The sequence below is a fragment of the Panthera leo genome, chromosome B4, assembly GCF_018350215.1.
Source record: "Panthera leo isolate Ple1 chromosome B4, P.leo_Ple1_pat1.1, whole genome shotgun sequence".
NCBI classification, from domain to species: domain Eukaryota; kingdom Metazoa; phylum Chordata; class Mammalia; order Carnivora; family Felidae; genus Panthera; species Panthera leo.
The window spans coordinates 103,944,520-103,961,660 of record NC_056685.1 but is presented as its reverse complement, the minus strand read 5'-3'; the positions used below and the strand labels follow the sequence as shown (position 1 = coordinate 103,961,660).

Here is a 17,141-nt window from a genome sequence, read left to right as displayed (position 1 = left end):
GTCATTTATTATTGAGTCGTAATAGTTATCTATATATTCTAGAAGCAAGTTCTTACTATCACATATATGATTTGCAGAACATGTTCTCTCATTCTGTGGGTTGTCTTTTCATTTTCAGGATTTCATTTGAAGTGCAAAAGTTATTCCTTTTCATGATGTCAAAATTCTGGTGGTGTAAGCTTGGTCTGCCTTAGACTGGATGGCTGAAGCCAATTTATTTTTTCACAGTTCTGGAGGCTGGAAATCTGAGTTCAGGGTGCCAGGATAGCCAAGTTCTCTTCCTGACTTGCACGCGGCTGGCTGCTTTCTATGTCCTCACATCATAGAGAGAGAGGTCTGGTGTCTCTTCCCCTTCTTATAAGGGCAGAAATCCCATCCTGAAAGGCTCACCCTCATGACCTCATCTCAATTTAATTATTTCCCAAAGTCCCCAATTCCAGATACCATCACATTGGCAAACAGGGCTTAAACATATGAATTTGGGGGAACACAATTCAGGTCATAGCAGATGGTGTCCATTTTATCTATTTTTCTTTTGTTGCTTGAGCTTTTAGTGTCGTATCTCAGAAACCATTGCCTAATCCAAGATTATGGTTTACCCCTATGGTTTAAGAGTGTTACAGTTTTTGTATGTTTAAGTGTTTTGTTTCTTCATTTGCTTTGACTTCAGGAAGTGGTTCATGGTGTTTTTTTGATCTGGAAAATATTTTACTCAACAACACACACTTTGCCTGGCTAATTCTTACTCATTTTTCACCTGTCATCTCAGGTGCTCCCTCCATACACATACTTTCTGCAGGGCTTGGTTGATCTGTGCTTGTGTATGCTGAGCACCCTGGATTCAGCCCCCAATACAGCATTTCTCACATTGTATGGTAATTGCTTCGGCTACCTTTGTTTACTATGTCTTTTTCTCCACTGTACATATTATAAAGTCTGAAAAGATGACAGGACCTCCTGTATATTAGGCATTCAAGAATATTTTATGGGGCCAATAAAGAAATGATCAAAATGTTAATTTATTAACTCCTGGTGAGAGAATTGTCAAGCAGACCTGGTATCCAAACTAGGCCAACCAGGGCAAGTCTCTTCTCTGCAGGAAACTGCCCAGAAAATTCAGTTATTCTAAGACTATGTCTTGCTGTCCGTGGGCTCAGAACATGTTACATTATTTGAACATTTATGGCACCAGGTCATGTTAGTGTGTCCTGATAATTCCAGAGTACACATGTACTTGTCTTAACCCTTATTCTCACATGACTATAACCCTTGAGCCTTGACTCCCTTTCAGAGACAGTGTGCTTAGAAGATCCCTGCCAGCTCTTTTCTTTGGATTGTTTTTCTCTTGTTTTTTTTTTTTTTTTTTTTTTTTGGCTGCCACCCCCCTCCCCCTTCTCACTGACAAATTCTGCCTGTTTTTGTGTTAATACAACATAATAGGACCCAAAGTGTTATTCTCTGAGCTGTGTTCTTATTCTAAATACTGCATACAGTAAAATTCTCCAAGGCAGGACAATATATTTTAATATCCTTTATAACTTCTAGGGCACCCACTAGAGCATTTTAACTCAGTGGATAGCAAACACTGTCCTAGCCCAAATATTTTTGGCTGTATAATTATAACTCTGTTGACTAGAGACATGATTTAGTTTTGTTTTGTTTAGAGTTAGAGCCTTGTTGGGCTATGTGGGGAGATTTAAATATTCAGCATGAATGCTATTTTGTGTGCCTGGGAGTGTTCGCCACAGCAGGTGTTACCTAACCAGATGCTAAAGCCTTTTAAATTAATACGCAGCATCTTGTCAAACATGCCTCCTGCTTTACACCGTTAGAGCTGTTGAAAATTGGCTTTTCCTGCCAACAGAGTTGTCGGTTGGCAATGACTCAGCCCTGACATGCTTTAGCTACGATGCTTACTGGGCCAGGTGATTTTACTAATGTGCTTAGAATGTTGAGTTTTAATAAATTTTCTAATTATTTTCAAGCATCTAATAAGAAAAAAGTATCTTTTGGACATTGGTTTGAATAAAAGATTCATTCCCTCTCTTTCCATAAAATGAGTCAAGCCCAAGGACAAGCTTGTTAATGGGGTTACAGAACTAAAAGGCTTGGTTCCTGTGGTAGGGTTTCTCTCTGAGGATCTTCTCTCTTTTTTCATATATCTGATACAATAAAACCCGGGCCCAAGGGCTATTCCCATTTGGGTAAAAGTACAGGAGGGAGCTGGAGCAGTTTTAAAGGAAAAAGATACCTGGAGTGTGTAACGTCAGTCATAGGCCATTGAGTTTGTCTGTCTTTGTGATTTCAGTAATAATATGCAGAGGCACAACAGGATTTGGAAGTTGCAGAAGCAACTCAAAGATAGGATTTGGAAAGCTAGTCAAACTTAGAGCCAGAACCCGAGAGGAAGGGCTCTTCATTCAGTGTGGTCCATCCCACTCACCTGAGTCAGGCAATCTATAAAAGGCTTTAGGCTGTAACCCTGGGTTCCAGCCAGACTTGCAGGCAGCTGGGCTGCTCTCAAACAACAGCTCATAGCAACCAACACAGGGGTTCACTGAAAGCTCCTCAAATATACATTATTTTGTGATTTCACATCTTGAGAGTTGTGTAAGCCCCTAGGGGGGATCAAAAGATACAATGAGGTGGGGAGGGAATTAGAGCAGATAAGGTCACATGCATTTTAGGAGGCTTTTAAGAACAGTTTTATGATGTCCAGAGAATTTCCTCATAGTTTCTGTCTTTACAGACATTAATATTATGCTTAAGAGAACAGAGAGTGTTATTTGATGTGTTTTTGGTAATTTTATCCAAATTAATGGAAGAGAAAGAATATATTAGGTGCAAAGGAGGAAACAGGTACAACAAGGCATTTTCTCTTACAAAAGTGTCTACTCTGTCACATTAATGTCTATCATTTTTACCATGCTATTCCACTAATAATCCAATGGGATCCTTTCTTTATTGTTCCTCTTGAGAGCATTCCTGCCCTCCCTGATTTATTATTAGGATCTTCCAAAAGAAAAGTACGTGTACATGGTAGGGAGTAGGGATCTCAATGAAATTTATTTAACTGATTTATTTAAGTCAGTTATGTGACTCTTGAGTTGCATTTCAGTTGCCATGAATGGGAAAAGAAAATTCATGATATTCTAAAGCATATAATTAAATATAAAATCCTAATATGGAAAACTGGGTCTTAGAAGAAAATAAAAGTGTATATAGAATAACCACACATAGCTAAAAAATAACAGAGTGTATATCATTAACTGTTGGACATCTGTTGTAACCAGGACCTATGCTAGTCACATTTATGTTAATGATCTTATTATTTTATTTACGTATTTATGTATTTAAGATTTTATGTTTGAAGGGCAGTTTTGGATTCACAGCAAAATTAAGTGGGAAGTACATAGATTTGCTAGGTATTTCTTGCCCCCACACATGCATAGACACCTCAATTATCAAGAATTTTCTATAATTGATGAATCTACATTGACACATCAGTGTCATCCGAGTCCATAATTTACATTACAGTTCACTCGTGGTGTTGTACATTGTGTAGATTTGGGGGAATGTATAATGACATGTATCTATCATTATATTATAATACAGGGTATTTTCACAGCCTAAAAATCCTGTGTACTCCATCTATTCATGCCAACGTCCTCTGACTCAACTCCTGGCAACTGCTGTTTTTTTGTTTTTTGTTTTTTTAATGTCTTCCATAGTTTAAACTTTAAACTATACCTGGAATCATGCAGTATGTAGCCTGTTCAGAATGGCTTCTTTCACTTCGTAATATGTATTTCATGTTCATCTATGTTGTTCATGGCTCAAGAGCTCACTTCTTTTTACCACTGAGTAATATTTCATTGTCTGGATGAACCACAATTTATTATTCATTCACCTATTGAAGGACATCTTGGTTGCTTCCAGGATTTGGCAATTGTGAATCAAGCAAGTATAAACATCCACGTGCCGGGATTTTTGCAGACTTACATTTTTCAGTTCCTTTGGATAAATGTGAAGGAGCACAACCACTGAATCATACGGACTAATGAGCTCATTTTTACCCACACTCATCAAATAAGAAAGCACTGCTACCTACATTTCCTACATAGACAACTGTGGCTTAAAAAGTTCACTACTATTGGTTTAGATATGAACCTAGCTCTGTTTCACTCTGAAAGCCACATATGACTTCTATGAGTAGGCAGAGTATAAGCCCAATTTACCCATTAGGCACAGTAAAAGCACTGCTTAGGGTTCACGATATTCTTAGGGGCACATGCAAATGTTCCAATTACTTTTAAAATTAAAAGCAAAAATGAATATTGTCCAGTCTAGATTATATTAATCTTTATATCAACACAATCACAAAATACAGCTTTTAACACTTTTTTAGAATGAAGGGCCCCACAAAGGCAAAAGTACTTAAGGCCCACAGAAGTCATAATGCAGAGTAATCAATTTTGGGGTTGCTGAAAAATGTGCTTCCCTCTAAATATGTCCCCAGCCAATCTATGATAGCATTGCCTGTCCTCTGGGATTCAACAACAAAACTGAATTATTTCTAACAGCTGCTTTTAAAGAGCATCTGATACCTGGGGCAGTTCTATACACAGACTGACAAATTAAAGAGTAGACAGAAGAGCAGAGATAAGATAGAAAATGGGAACATTTCAGTGGAAATGTAGTAAGCGAGGCAGGGTAAGAACATGGCTTCATGGTCAGACAGCCCGAGCCTGCCTGACAGCACCTATCCTTGATTTCAACAAATATCCACTTTTTAGATGATGCCAGTTTCCTTGATTGGAAAAGTTTTGAAAACAAAAGTTACCTGGTACCTGTGTCCACATCTAGCATAAAATGAGTCTTGTAGCTTGATTGATTTTAAACAGACTCACATCTCTCGGGTGACCGTAATACATTAATAGAATTTGCTATTATGCAGTTGTAGGGAAAAGACAACACAGTTCTCTTGTTGGAATATGGATACATAAAAATCAAGGGGGCACAAAATATTATTTTCATGGAGTTTAAATCTCATTTTCCTTTTAAATTGGGCAGCCTTACTCAACAATTTCTGTGAAAACTCTGAGAGTCCAGTTGTGCCTGTCAAATTGTATTAGTTATGCAGGCGAGCCTACCTGCAAGCCATCTAGCCCAAGGCTGACCATGAGATATGGCTGTTCCGCACAGTAATTTTGGGTGACAGCTTTTCCTGAGCTCATGCAAGTCTAGGAGGCAATTATGAGACCAGAGGTCATTAACACTGCATTTGATTGCATAACATAATATGGCAATAATAATAGTAAAAAGAAACGTATATATACATACAGAAAGAGAGAAAGAGAGAGAGATGGGATATAAATTTCTTTAAAACAAATGCTTTTTTGTTTTCATACTGAAAATCTACAGACTCTTGTGAATTTATAACTGATATTCTGAGATATATATATGTGTGTGTGTGTGTGTGTGTAGATAATGTAAAGACTCTATTAAGACTTTTTGTTTTTTGTTTTCATCTCTTCAATGTGATATTTCTGCTATTAATTTGTTCTAGAAAATATGTCCTATGGTGCAGGGAAGGAAATATGTATCCTTATACATGTAAATTTATGTGCAGTTATATCCAAAGAAATGTAGATATAAAATCCAAAGCTTTCCACTGCGCATTACAAATAAAATTGTTAGAAGAATTTTCAATTTTCAGAAGATGAGACACCAAAATATAGTAAATTGGAGATAGTGCCTAAGGAAGTCATTATAAAAACATTTTGAAGTCGTTAATTTTGTCTAATTTAAATGCTAGATGGTCAAGTCAGCATGCTTCCATGCCATATGCTTTCCTCAGAGCTATTTTTGATTTGCACAAATGTTAGATGGTTGGAGAATAAACTTAAAAGATGCTTTTTTTGTGGTTGGTGAGGTTGTTGGTGGTGCTTAGTGAAGCTGAATTCCAGCTCACCCTTTTTCTCTTTTCTCTCCGACTGATTTTCGCTTACGCTTCTTCAGCCAGTACATACTCAGATAAATTGCAGAAATAAGGCCATTGCCAGCTAATTAATTAAGTGGCACCCAAGAGTAGAGAATGCAGGTTTAATTGGAAGGTAAAGAGGGTTAAAATTGTAATTATGATGAATGGATTGTCAGAGATTACTCTGGACACTGCTGCCTGGTGTCAGTAACTTGAAATTAAAAGGTTGAATTTCCCTCTTGTCACACAGCTTCTCCTGACCTGCTTTTCTGAGGTGATGATTCACCTATTAAATCAAAGCCTTTCAACCATTTATTTGAATAGAAAATATGTCTTTTTTTCCCCCAAATAAAGCCCCTCGAGTAAGCACAACATTCTGAAATGAGTGTTAGTGGTCTATTTCAGTCCTATGTTTAATATTAAATAACAGAAAACTCACTTAAAAATGAACATGTATCAAAGTAGATATTTCTGCATCTGTCTGAAGATGGACAGCCTAGTGGGCTTCAGGGAATTACCAGGTGAAAAGAGACATGAGGAGAAAGGAAGAGAAACGATGACGAGAGGAAGTTCTGATCTAAACACTCCTCTGTCCAGGTTACTCCCATAGAACGTAATTAGGCACCGGAACTGAGTCAGTCTGTATTCTGCCCTCGTAATTTTCGCTTTGAGAATAACACATCTAGGAACCAAAACAAGAGAAGCTTCTTTGCATGAAACCTGTTGAGAACAAGTCACTGACCTAAAGGCTATTATTTCAAATATTAGCAGCTCAGACACTTGAATTTCTCAAGTTCATCCTTAGCTCTCATCCCAGCAAGCACAGGCAAAACCACTTTTAAGATACAAAAGCAGGTTACCTCTGCTCTGGGGATTCGACAGGCCTCGGCTTTGCCATATACTAGCATGGACCTTGCTAGAGTTAGTTAATCTCTTTTAATCAAGTTTTCTCATATGTGTTCTGGGGAGACTAAGACTGCCATGATGAATAAATGATATAACAGATGTAAAGTTCCTAGCAACATCCCAAGCCTATAATAAAATGCTCAAGAAATAACAGCTTAAGAAGAGAATGATGTGGGCAGAGGAGAAAAGAGGTAAGACTAGCAACTCAGCTGAAATAGACTACTTTAGATTTCATACAGTTTATAAGACTTGTAAATTACAATTAGGGGTATACAGAAACTAGATGACTTGTGTTTGTGTATAAGAAATGATACTTTAAATTTAAAAAAAAAACAAAAAATTCTGTCTATATATACATATATAATAGAATTCTTACAGTTATCTACTTGGCTGGCTTTATTTATTTATTTAAATCCCAATGTCATTAACATACAGTGTTGTATTAGTTTCAAGGGTACAATATAGTGATTCCACAGTTGCATGTATTACTCAGTGCTCATGAAGATAAGTGTACTCTTAATCCTCTTCATCTATTTCACCCATCCCCCCCCCCCCCCAATCTCCCCTCTGGTAACCATCTGTTTGCTATACTTAAGAGTCTGTATTTTGGTTGGTCTCTCTTTTTCTTCCCCCTTTTGTTCACTGTTCTGTTTCTTAAATTCGACATGTGAGTGAAATCATATGGTATTAGTCTTTCTCTAATTGGCTTATTTTGCTTAGCATTATACTTTCCAGCACCACCCATGTTGTTGCAAATGGCAAGAGTTCATTCTTTTTTATGACTGAATTATGTATGTGTGTGTGTATGTGTGTGTGTGTGTGTGTGTGTGTGTATCTCACAACTTCTTTATCCATTCATCTATCAATGGACACTTAGGCTGCTTCCATAGTTTGACTATTGTAAATAATGCTGCAATAAACATAAGGGTACATATAACCCTTCAAATTAGTGTTTTTATATTCTCTGGGTGAATACCCAGTAGTGTGATACTGGATCGTAGGATAGTTCTATGTTTAATTTTTTTGAGGAACCTCTATACTGCCGTCCACAAGAGCTACACCAGTTTGCTTTCCTACCAACAGTGCACAAGGGTTCCTTTTTCTCCATATCCTCACCAACATTTGTTGTTTCTTGAGTTTTCTTTTTTTTTATTTTAGCTGTTCTGACAGGTGTTATGTAGTATTTCATTGTGGTTTTTATTTGTGTTTCCTTGATGACAAATGATGCTGAGCATCTTTGCATGTGTCTGTTGGCCATTTGTATGCCTTCTTTGGAGAAATGTCTGTTCATGTCTTCTGCCCATTTTAATTGGATTGCTTATCTTTTGGGTGTTGAATTTTATAATTTCTTTATATACTTTGGACACTAACCCTTTATCAGATATGTCATTTGCAAATATCTTCTCCCATTTTTTAGTTTTGTTGTTTGTTTCTTTTGCTGTGCAGAAGCTTCTGATTTTGATGCAGTCCTAAGAGTTAATTTTTGCTTTATATTTTAAAGGAATTAATCTACATTGTGAAGATTTAGTTTTTAGTGTGATTGATATAGCTAGAAATGATTGACTCTTGAGTAAAAGTTGCTTCAATGGTGAATACCTGAATGTATATAAACATGTTGAGAGCAAAGATTTTAAGTTGCCTCTTTTATTGTCATCTACCTAGCACTTAGAATAGTGTCAGTACATAGAGAGTGCTCATAGAAATGTGTGTGTGTACACGTGTGTGTGCGCATGTGTGTGTGTGTGTCAGATACATGAGTATGTGTTAACAAAGAACAGTACATCCCCTTTGGTTTGAGGGTACTTACATGGCACTTTGTGTCCTGACCGCTCTTTAAAATTACAAGAAACAAATAGAGTACGGAAAGTCATTTTGGTCCTGGGGAAAAGTAGGAATTTTGGCAGATTATCATTGGGAAAACAAATGATTAGTCTGAAAAGTTGTTGAATATGGCCTATGGTTGGTAACTAATCTACTAGTCCTGTCTCAGTGATTCAAAGCAAACTGAGCTCTTCCTATAGACTCCTTTGAACTCAGAAACAGTGAAGTTATGAATGAAGTTTTCTTATAACATTTATCTTTGTTGTCCTCAGCTTCTGAAAATACTGTTAAACACTGTGTTCTGTGTCTTAACTTTTTCACTTAAAATTATATTTTTGAAATCATTCCATATTTCTATAAAAAGATGTAGCCTACTCATTCTGCCCTTTGTACAGTATCCCATCATGTGCATTTACTATATTTAATTCACCCATTTTCTATAAATGGAAATCCAGGTTGTTCCCAATTCTCGGCCACAAAGCCAGCTTTCCTCAGAATCTCTAATATTCTGATGCCCATAATGTTGTTCCAACAGCAAATATATGTAATGTAAATCACTTCCTAAATTCATTTGACTATGGATTTTTTTTTTCTGAAAATCTTACAGAAATACAGTTCTATAGACTATAGTTTGGGAAACAATAGGCTAGAGAAGTAACATGGATTAAATATGTATTTTTTTTCTCTGAGAATGAATAAGACAATATAATATAGCCAATGAAAAGGGGCACCTGGGTGGCTCAGTTGGTTAGGCGTCTGACTTTGGCTCAGGTCATGATCTCACAGTTCGTGAGTTCAAGCCCCATGTCAGGCTCTGTGCAGACAGCTCAGAGCCTGGAGCCTGCTTCAGATTCTGTGTCTCCCTCTCTCTCTGCTCCTCCCCTGCTTGCACTCTATCTCTCTCTCAAAAATAAACATTTTTTTAAAATATAGTCAATGGATAAATAATACATCTGAATGCATGAATTATTGGGATAATAGTATCACTTTATATATACATGCAATAAAACATAGTAGACAATAATGCCATTGCTGTGTAGAATATAGCACAGCATAATATTTCAGATGTAGACAAAAACAACTGCTACAAAGTAAAAAGGATATCAGACATGTTATATGTTGTGCAAATTCTAAAGATATCAGAAAAAGAAATAACTACCAAATGATACCTTTTAAAAATCATTTGGCTATTATAGTAAAAAAGTTTGGCAAAAGTGATCCATTCATTTATTGTAAAAACAAGGAATCAGTGTCTATAATTTGTCAGGAACTATGCTAAATCCTAAGAATATAAAAATAAGCAAGATAACAACCTTGTATTAAAGGGTCATACTGTTACTTAGAGAAGATGAACACATAATTCAATTATTTTAAAAACAATTTAGTAAATGCATTGATAGATTTTGGACAAGGTACTGTAAACATTAACAATGTGTACTGCTAATTTAAAAATAAATTAGGCAGAGAGGATGTGGAAGAGTATAAGGAAATATAAGGAGTATAGGAAGAGGATGTTTAAGAGATAGTATGTGAAAGAAAGAAATCGAAAAACAGAGAGAGATGAGGAAATGGAAAGGTGGAAATAGAAACAAGAAAGAAAAATCTGTGGTAGATGCAGAAGACGGAACTCCCAAGAAGGAGGCTTTACAGGTTCAGAGTCACCTGTAAATCAACAATGTCTCTAAGAACGTAGACTAACATTAAGAAGTTAAGTGTGTGTAACTTTAGTGATGGGCTTTTAGTGACAAAAATCCCTAATGCCCCTCAAATGTGAATTCTGAAAGACCTAGGAGGTCGGTGCAGCTAGTGTTGTTATCTCTGTGTCCTCTGCACCTAGCAGTGGGTCTGAAATGTAGTAGGTGCCCCGTAAATGTTGTGTGGGTGGATGGATAAGAAGGATGATAAGTTTGTATCAATTGGAACTATTAAGAAATTTGATAATTTTTCATTTTCAGCCCAAAGAAGGCAGTGTTGCCGAAATTAAGGAGTTTTGGAATCAGGGTGGATTATTTGTAGCTGTGTGACCTTGAGCAAGTTATTCATCCATAATAAGCCTCAGCATCCTCATCTGAAAAATAGGGAAGAGATTAAGTAATTCATATGAAATGCTAATGTCAGGGCAGAGCAAAATGACTCCTGCTCAAAAGGGTAGTTATTGTTCAATGATAAAGTGAATTAATTATGAAAGGGCCATGTTTTAGAGGGTTTCAATTTTAAAAGTTAAAGTCTGTTTACATTTGGTGTGTTTGAAAGTAGGAAGCTCTGAGAAGTTTTGTGAGCTTGAGACCAATAAATTTTTTGCAAAGACTGAAAGAAGGACAAATTAGAAAGAGCAGGAAGAAAAAACAAACAAGTTATCATCTATAGCACTGACTGACTCTCTAACATTGGGCAAATTTCTTATTTTCACTAGGCCTCAGTGAGATTTGTTTTTAAGACTGTATATTCTAAGAGCAGTTTTAGGTTCCCAGCAAAATTTAGGGGAAGGTATAGAGATTTCCTACCCCCATACATGAACAGCCTCCCCTATTATCAACACCCCCCCATCAAAATGGTACATCTATTACAATTGATGAACCTACATTAACACATCATTATCACCCAAAGTCCACAGTTTACATTACCCTTGGTAATTGTTCACTCTTGGTGTTGTGGATTCTATGAGTTTAGGTAAGTATATAATGACATGTATCTAACATTTCTCCCTACAGAGTATTATCACTGCCCTAAAAATCCTCTGTGCTCTTCCCCAACCCAAACCTTGTCATTCACTGATCTCCACAGTTTTGCTTTTGTCATAGTTGGAATCATACAGTGTATATATAGCCTTTTCAGAATGACTTCTTTCACTTAGTAGCATGCATTTAAGTTTCCTCCGTGTCTCTTCCTGTCGTAATAGCTCATTTCTTTTTAGCATTGAATAATATTCTATTGTCTGAATGTACCAAAGTTTATCCATTCACCTATTGAAAGGCATCTTGGTTGCTTTCAAAGTTTTAGCAATTATGAATAAAACTTTTATAAATATCTATGTGCATATTTTTATGTGGACATACTTTTTAACTCCTTTGGGTAAATGCTAAGGAGGGGTATTGCTGGATTGCATGTAAGAGTGTTTAGTTTTATTTAGTGACATTCTAGCATTTTGTTACAGAGTTTTATTATGATTAATGAGATCATACAAATTGCTTGGCAGAGTACCTGGCATATTGTAAGGGCTGAATCAGTGTTAATTATTTTTGGTGTAATTATTATCTCATAAAAGATATATAAAACTCAGTTCATTTTCACAGTAAGGATGGAGAAGTAGGTACAGAGGAGACAAATGTCACAGGAAAAGTATAAACATTTGATGATTAACTCTATATGTGGTGTCAGCATCTAATGCAGTCCCAGATACACAGAATGTGCTTGTCAAATTCTTGTTACTCTGCATGGAAGGTATACTTTGCCTTGGGCCTTCTAGTTCCCTATACTCCCTTTGGACTGAGTAAGAAGGATAATTTACGTAATGGTTATCTAATTCTTCAGATAAGGGGGGGGGGAACTTACTGATAAATGCACTTCAAATCTGAATCATATAAACCTGACAAACAGCTAGGGTTAAGTGATATAGTAGAAGAGCACTAGACAAGGGGTCTAGAAAACTATGTTCACAGTCTAACCCTCTTTCTATGGGTTGTGAGCTTCATGAACTTAAGATTTGAGTCTTAGTATTTCAGTTCTCTCAGCCATCAAATGGGAATGAGACTACCCGACTGATTATTTAGAGAACAAGAAGAGATAAGGAATGTCAAGCAGTGCCTGCAATTTGCTAGGAAGTTAATAAATTTAAAATTAATCTTAATACAAGGAGTCACCAAATAGCGTGCTCGGATTCAGTTCCATGATAAAAAATAAACCAAATCCAAAGTCATCTATCGCCAATAACATCTTGACCAATTGCCATCCTCAGTTTTGAATACGTGATGGCTTCAGTACATTTATAAATTTGTATTTTTCTCTAAGCATAAAAGCATATTTCTTCATTGTAGAGATGATAAAAATACATAGGAGGAAGCAGAAAAAAAACAAACAAACCTCACATTTTTTTACCACCTGGAAATATATCATGTTAAAATTCTGAAATATTTCTTCCTTCTGGTATTTTGTCTTTCTATACATATATAGTAAGCTGAATCTCTAGAAAGATAAACCCAGATATATTTTTTAAATTGATATGATGTTAAATATAGATTCAATTTATGTTTTGTCTAGTAATATCCATAAAGATTACTTTTAAATGCCTATGTTAACAATATATAATACGGAATTGTCACTTTCTTCTTTTCTCTATCAAAATTATGCTGTTCTTAAAAAGTTTTGTTTTTTATGGAAATGTTTATTATTTTCTACCTGTTGCTTATTTCCATTCTCCACTTAAAGAATATGCTCAGAGACTATCAATAACATTTAAGCAGGCAGCAATGGGGGGAGAAAACATTTATCTATAATGCTAGCCTAAGTGTAACAATGAATTCTTTCATCTTGATTCTAAGCTCTAAGTCTGCTCTGAGGTCTTTGAAGTACCCACTTGGGCTATAGCCACTCAGAAACTCAACAAAATAAATGGTTTGAAGCAAACAAAAATATAAACCCTAAATCTTTCCCAGCTTTGCATAATCATCATATTCACTTACTTTTGACTATATTTGCCTTTAGAGAGGTTAGGTTAACCAAACTGTCTCCCTGATTTTCATTTTTATGTTTGATCCTCTGACAGTGACTTCCAAGCACAGGGCTGTTTTCCGAAATATTTAAATATTTGACAAAGATTTAACAATTCTCAGTTTTATTACTGAGAATCACTTTTAAATAATTTAATGATCATTGTAATGATAACATGGATCTCTTTACTATTTTTCAAAATTATTTTAAAATAATATTTGTTTACACATTGGAATAGCCAAATAATTGAATTAAGTTTCTTGATTTTCTTTTTAAGTAATCTTTACTGTGTCTAAACTCTCAGCCTCATGGTAAAAATACCCAGATTATACAATCTCTGATCCCATTTTGGGGAAGCCATTGAAGATTCCTCCAAAGTGTCATTTGTCACATGGAGACAGGATTACTCCAGAACCCTTAATTTTTTTATTGAAAATAAATACTGAGTACACGCTATGTCTTAGACATTGAGAGTGTAGCAGTGAAGTCTAGACAAAGTCCCAGTTCACAAGGTGCTTATGCTTCAAAGGGAAGAACAGAATAATGTATAAATTAATAATTTGCTAGATGATTTTATTAACTCTTAGATATTATTTTGTAAGAGGTACATTCTCTTTTTTCATCTTGTTAACATATAAATGAACATCTTAATCTCTAAATAGCATAGCATTTAGTAGGATTTTTGTTGTTGTTGGTAATGGTTTTTGTTTTGTTTTCTGTTTTGATTTTTGATGATTTAGTATACTCAGTCTGAACATTGCTAAATAGGGATTAAAGTGAGATTTTTGGAGTTGTTCACAGAATTGGCTAAATTTAAATCAACATTGTGTGTGTGTGTGTGTATATATAATTTGCATATTGTCATACTAATGTCAATTTCAATGTGACATATCTGGTACATTTTGAAATATATTTTATACACTCATCTGAGCAACATATTATAATAAAATGTGAATGCTAAATATCATGGATTAGCATTTTCTGACCATTGGAACCAAATTAATTTAATAATAGCAATATATTTATATTCCTGTCATTGAAGTCATTATTTCCATTTTTCACATTCAGAAGTTTATATTTTGATTTTTTTTATCCCTGCGGGACATTTCTTTTTATATCTGAAATATGTCTTCAAATGTATTTATCCCCTTTTCAGGAATTTGCTGCACTGACAAAAGAACTCAATGCTTGTAGGGAACAACTTCTAGAAAAGGAAGAAGAAATTTCTGAACTGAAAGCTGAAAGAAACAACACAAGAGTAAGTATAAAACTGCCTCTGCTTGGAATTAATTCCATATACAATGCAGTGCCTTATCTCTTGTATACTCATACAAATAAAATATTTTAAAGCTTGAGGAAGACTTTAAGCAGATACTAACTCATAGTGTGTTATTTAAAGTAAAGGAGAATATTCTGTAAAACTCAAAACAGGAAGGCCGGAAACCTAAATTACAGTCTCAGCTACTAAATCACTATGTTGCCTTAGAAAATGTTTTTATTCCTCTTTCCTTTGCTTTATTTGAGTTTACAAAGAAGGGCTGGATTTCAATAGTGAGTTTCAAACTTCCAAACTGTTGTATTGGAGTAAGGGACCAATACCTCAGAGGCTGGAAGTGGGCAGAAGAGGTGTGGCTTAAGAGGGTGTAAGTTTCAATTGTGGGGTGATGTGAGGGAGTGGCTGGGCATTGGTCCTCACTTCACTCCAGCAAAGTATTTATTAAAAAAGAAAAAAAAAAGAGAATGTATAAAACCACTGGAGCAGAACTCTCCTAATTAAGAGAGACATACCTTTTCTATTTCAGAAGATGATTGAGATTTCCAGTTCTGATGTTCTGATTTCATGATACTGATGGGCTTTACTGTATTCTGTTCTTAGAAACTCATATATTCTTTCAGTCTTATGCCCTGTGACATTAAAGCCCAGAATTTGATCAAAGATGCTGTATTTTCTTATTCAGAAGGAAAAGTCACTAAATTTCATAAGATATATAAATCACCAGATTACCTATAAATTTCTCTACTAAAAACACTTCTGTGTGGATATATAACTCAATTTCAACATGAAGTAGGTGAAAAATATTTTCAGGGTTACAACTCTATCAGATTATTACTATAAAATGAGAAAGTGAGATATAGTTAATAGTGTATTCATTTTATGCTTGGACTTAGAAAGTAACATAAAAATAATACCTCCACAAACAGTGAGCTTGTGCCTTTAATGAGAAGTATGCATTGTATGAATAATGGCTATATGATCAAACTCGATTTATCTCCTTATTCTTAGGGGTCTTATTTTATGGTAAAGAGAATTCACACAGCATACACACAAGGAATTGGTTTTCTTTTTTTTATTATTATTTTTTAATGTGTATTTATTTTTGAGACAGAGAGCACAAGCAGAGGAGGAGCAGAGAAAAAGGGAGATACAGAATCTGAAGTAGGCTCCAGGCTCTGAGCTGTCAGCACAGAGCCTGATGTAGGCTCCAACTCAAAAGCCGTGAGATCATGACCTGAATGGAACTCAGACAACTTAACCGACTGAGCCACCGAGGCCCCCCAAGGAATTGATTTTCATTGAGACTTTGATGAGCCAGTTACATGGGCTGCCTCAAAGAGAACACAACAAAGACAGTTTAGATCATGTTATCGGGTGTCAGATGAATTTTTTCTATTTTTTTCACCCTTGATTTTTAAGTTATAATTTTTTTATGCAAATTTAAAATTTATTTCTGCCATGAGATTTATTCTGCCCTATTTCACTATTTTCCATTTTAATGCTTTAGGCTACATTCCCTGCTGTAGCACAGTACAGCCAAATGTAAAAGTAGGATCCGGAAACTGAACATGGAGGGAAATGCAAACTTCTTGGTAGACTTTCAACTAATTCTCATATTTAAAATACACCAGAAACTCTTCTTTTAGCTATGTATTTCTTCTTTATACAGTTTTTTTTTTCCCTACAGCCCTTTACTCCTTCTTAATGCCTATGAGGGACACATTATAATTACCCCCACTTTACAGAGGAGGCAACTGCTCAGAAAAAGGCATATAGCTTGCCAGAACTTACACAGTGAATAGATAGAAGAGAAGGCATTTGAAAGCTAAGGCAGTCTAACTTCAGAGCCTGTGCCTTTAGCCATGAGACCATTGGCATAATTACTCAAGTTAGGTCTATGGAAAAAAAAACAACAAAACAAACTAAGATTTACAACAGCTTAGAGAAGACATTGCCTAAGAATAAACCATTGCAATATGGAGTGAGTACCTCATTCCTTCCTGATTGTGACTAATTTCAGAGAACTAGGAAGCAGCATCCATACAATATTCATCATATTACACTCCACGAGGTCCAGGAGTACCTGCAGCTGTTACACCTGCAAAGGAACCTTGGAGGATACAGGAAGTAAGGCAAGCTGTACTTGAAATACCTCTTCAGGGGTCAAAGTGAGAAAGATAGAAATATTAAATTCCAGTAGGGTAACAGAAGCCATTGATTTTAAACATGACTTTAAACATGAATTATATTTACTTTGAAACCATGAATAGAGCAGAAAAACACTTTTTCCACATTCCTTAAAGTAGTCGTGTGGAGGACTTTTGTTGTTGATTAAACCAAGGAAAAAAGATTTATGGAACCTTCTTTGTGCAAAGTATCAGTTACATATCAACTTCCTAAGTTACATAATCACCTATCACCCTCCCCTCAAAAATATCCAGGGCTAAA

General features: G+C 35.5%; 1 protein-coding gene across 3 annotated transcripts in view; it reads left to right on the top strand.

The window, feature by feature from the left end:
* PPFIA2 (PTPRF interacting protein alpha 2) overlaps positions 1-17,141 on the top strand; it is a 481,896-nt gene that overhangs the window by 266,346 nt on the left and 198,409 nt on the right. For 2 of the 3 annotated variants that reach the window (XM_042947253.1, XM_042947252.1), the window contains exon 1: positions 14,596-14,675. Coding sequence is in view for 1 of the 3 variants with exons in the window: in XM_042947254.1 (XP_042803188.1) it covers positions 14,574-14,675 (102 nt within the window). In the remaining 2 variants the exon portion in view is untranslated. Of the gene's footprint in view, positions 1-14,573; positions 14,676-17,141 lie in introns of those variants that run through there. The other variant, XM_042947254.1, reaches the window with a different exon arrangement.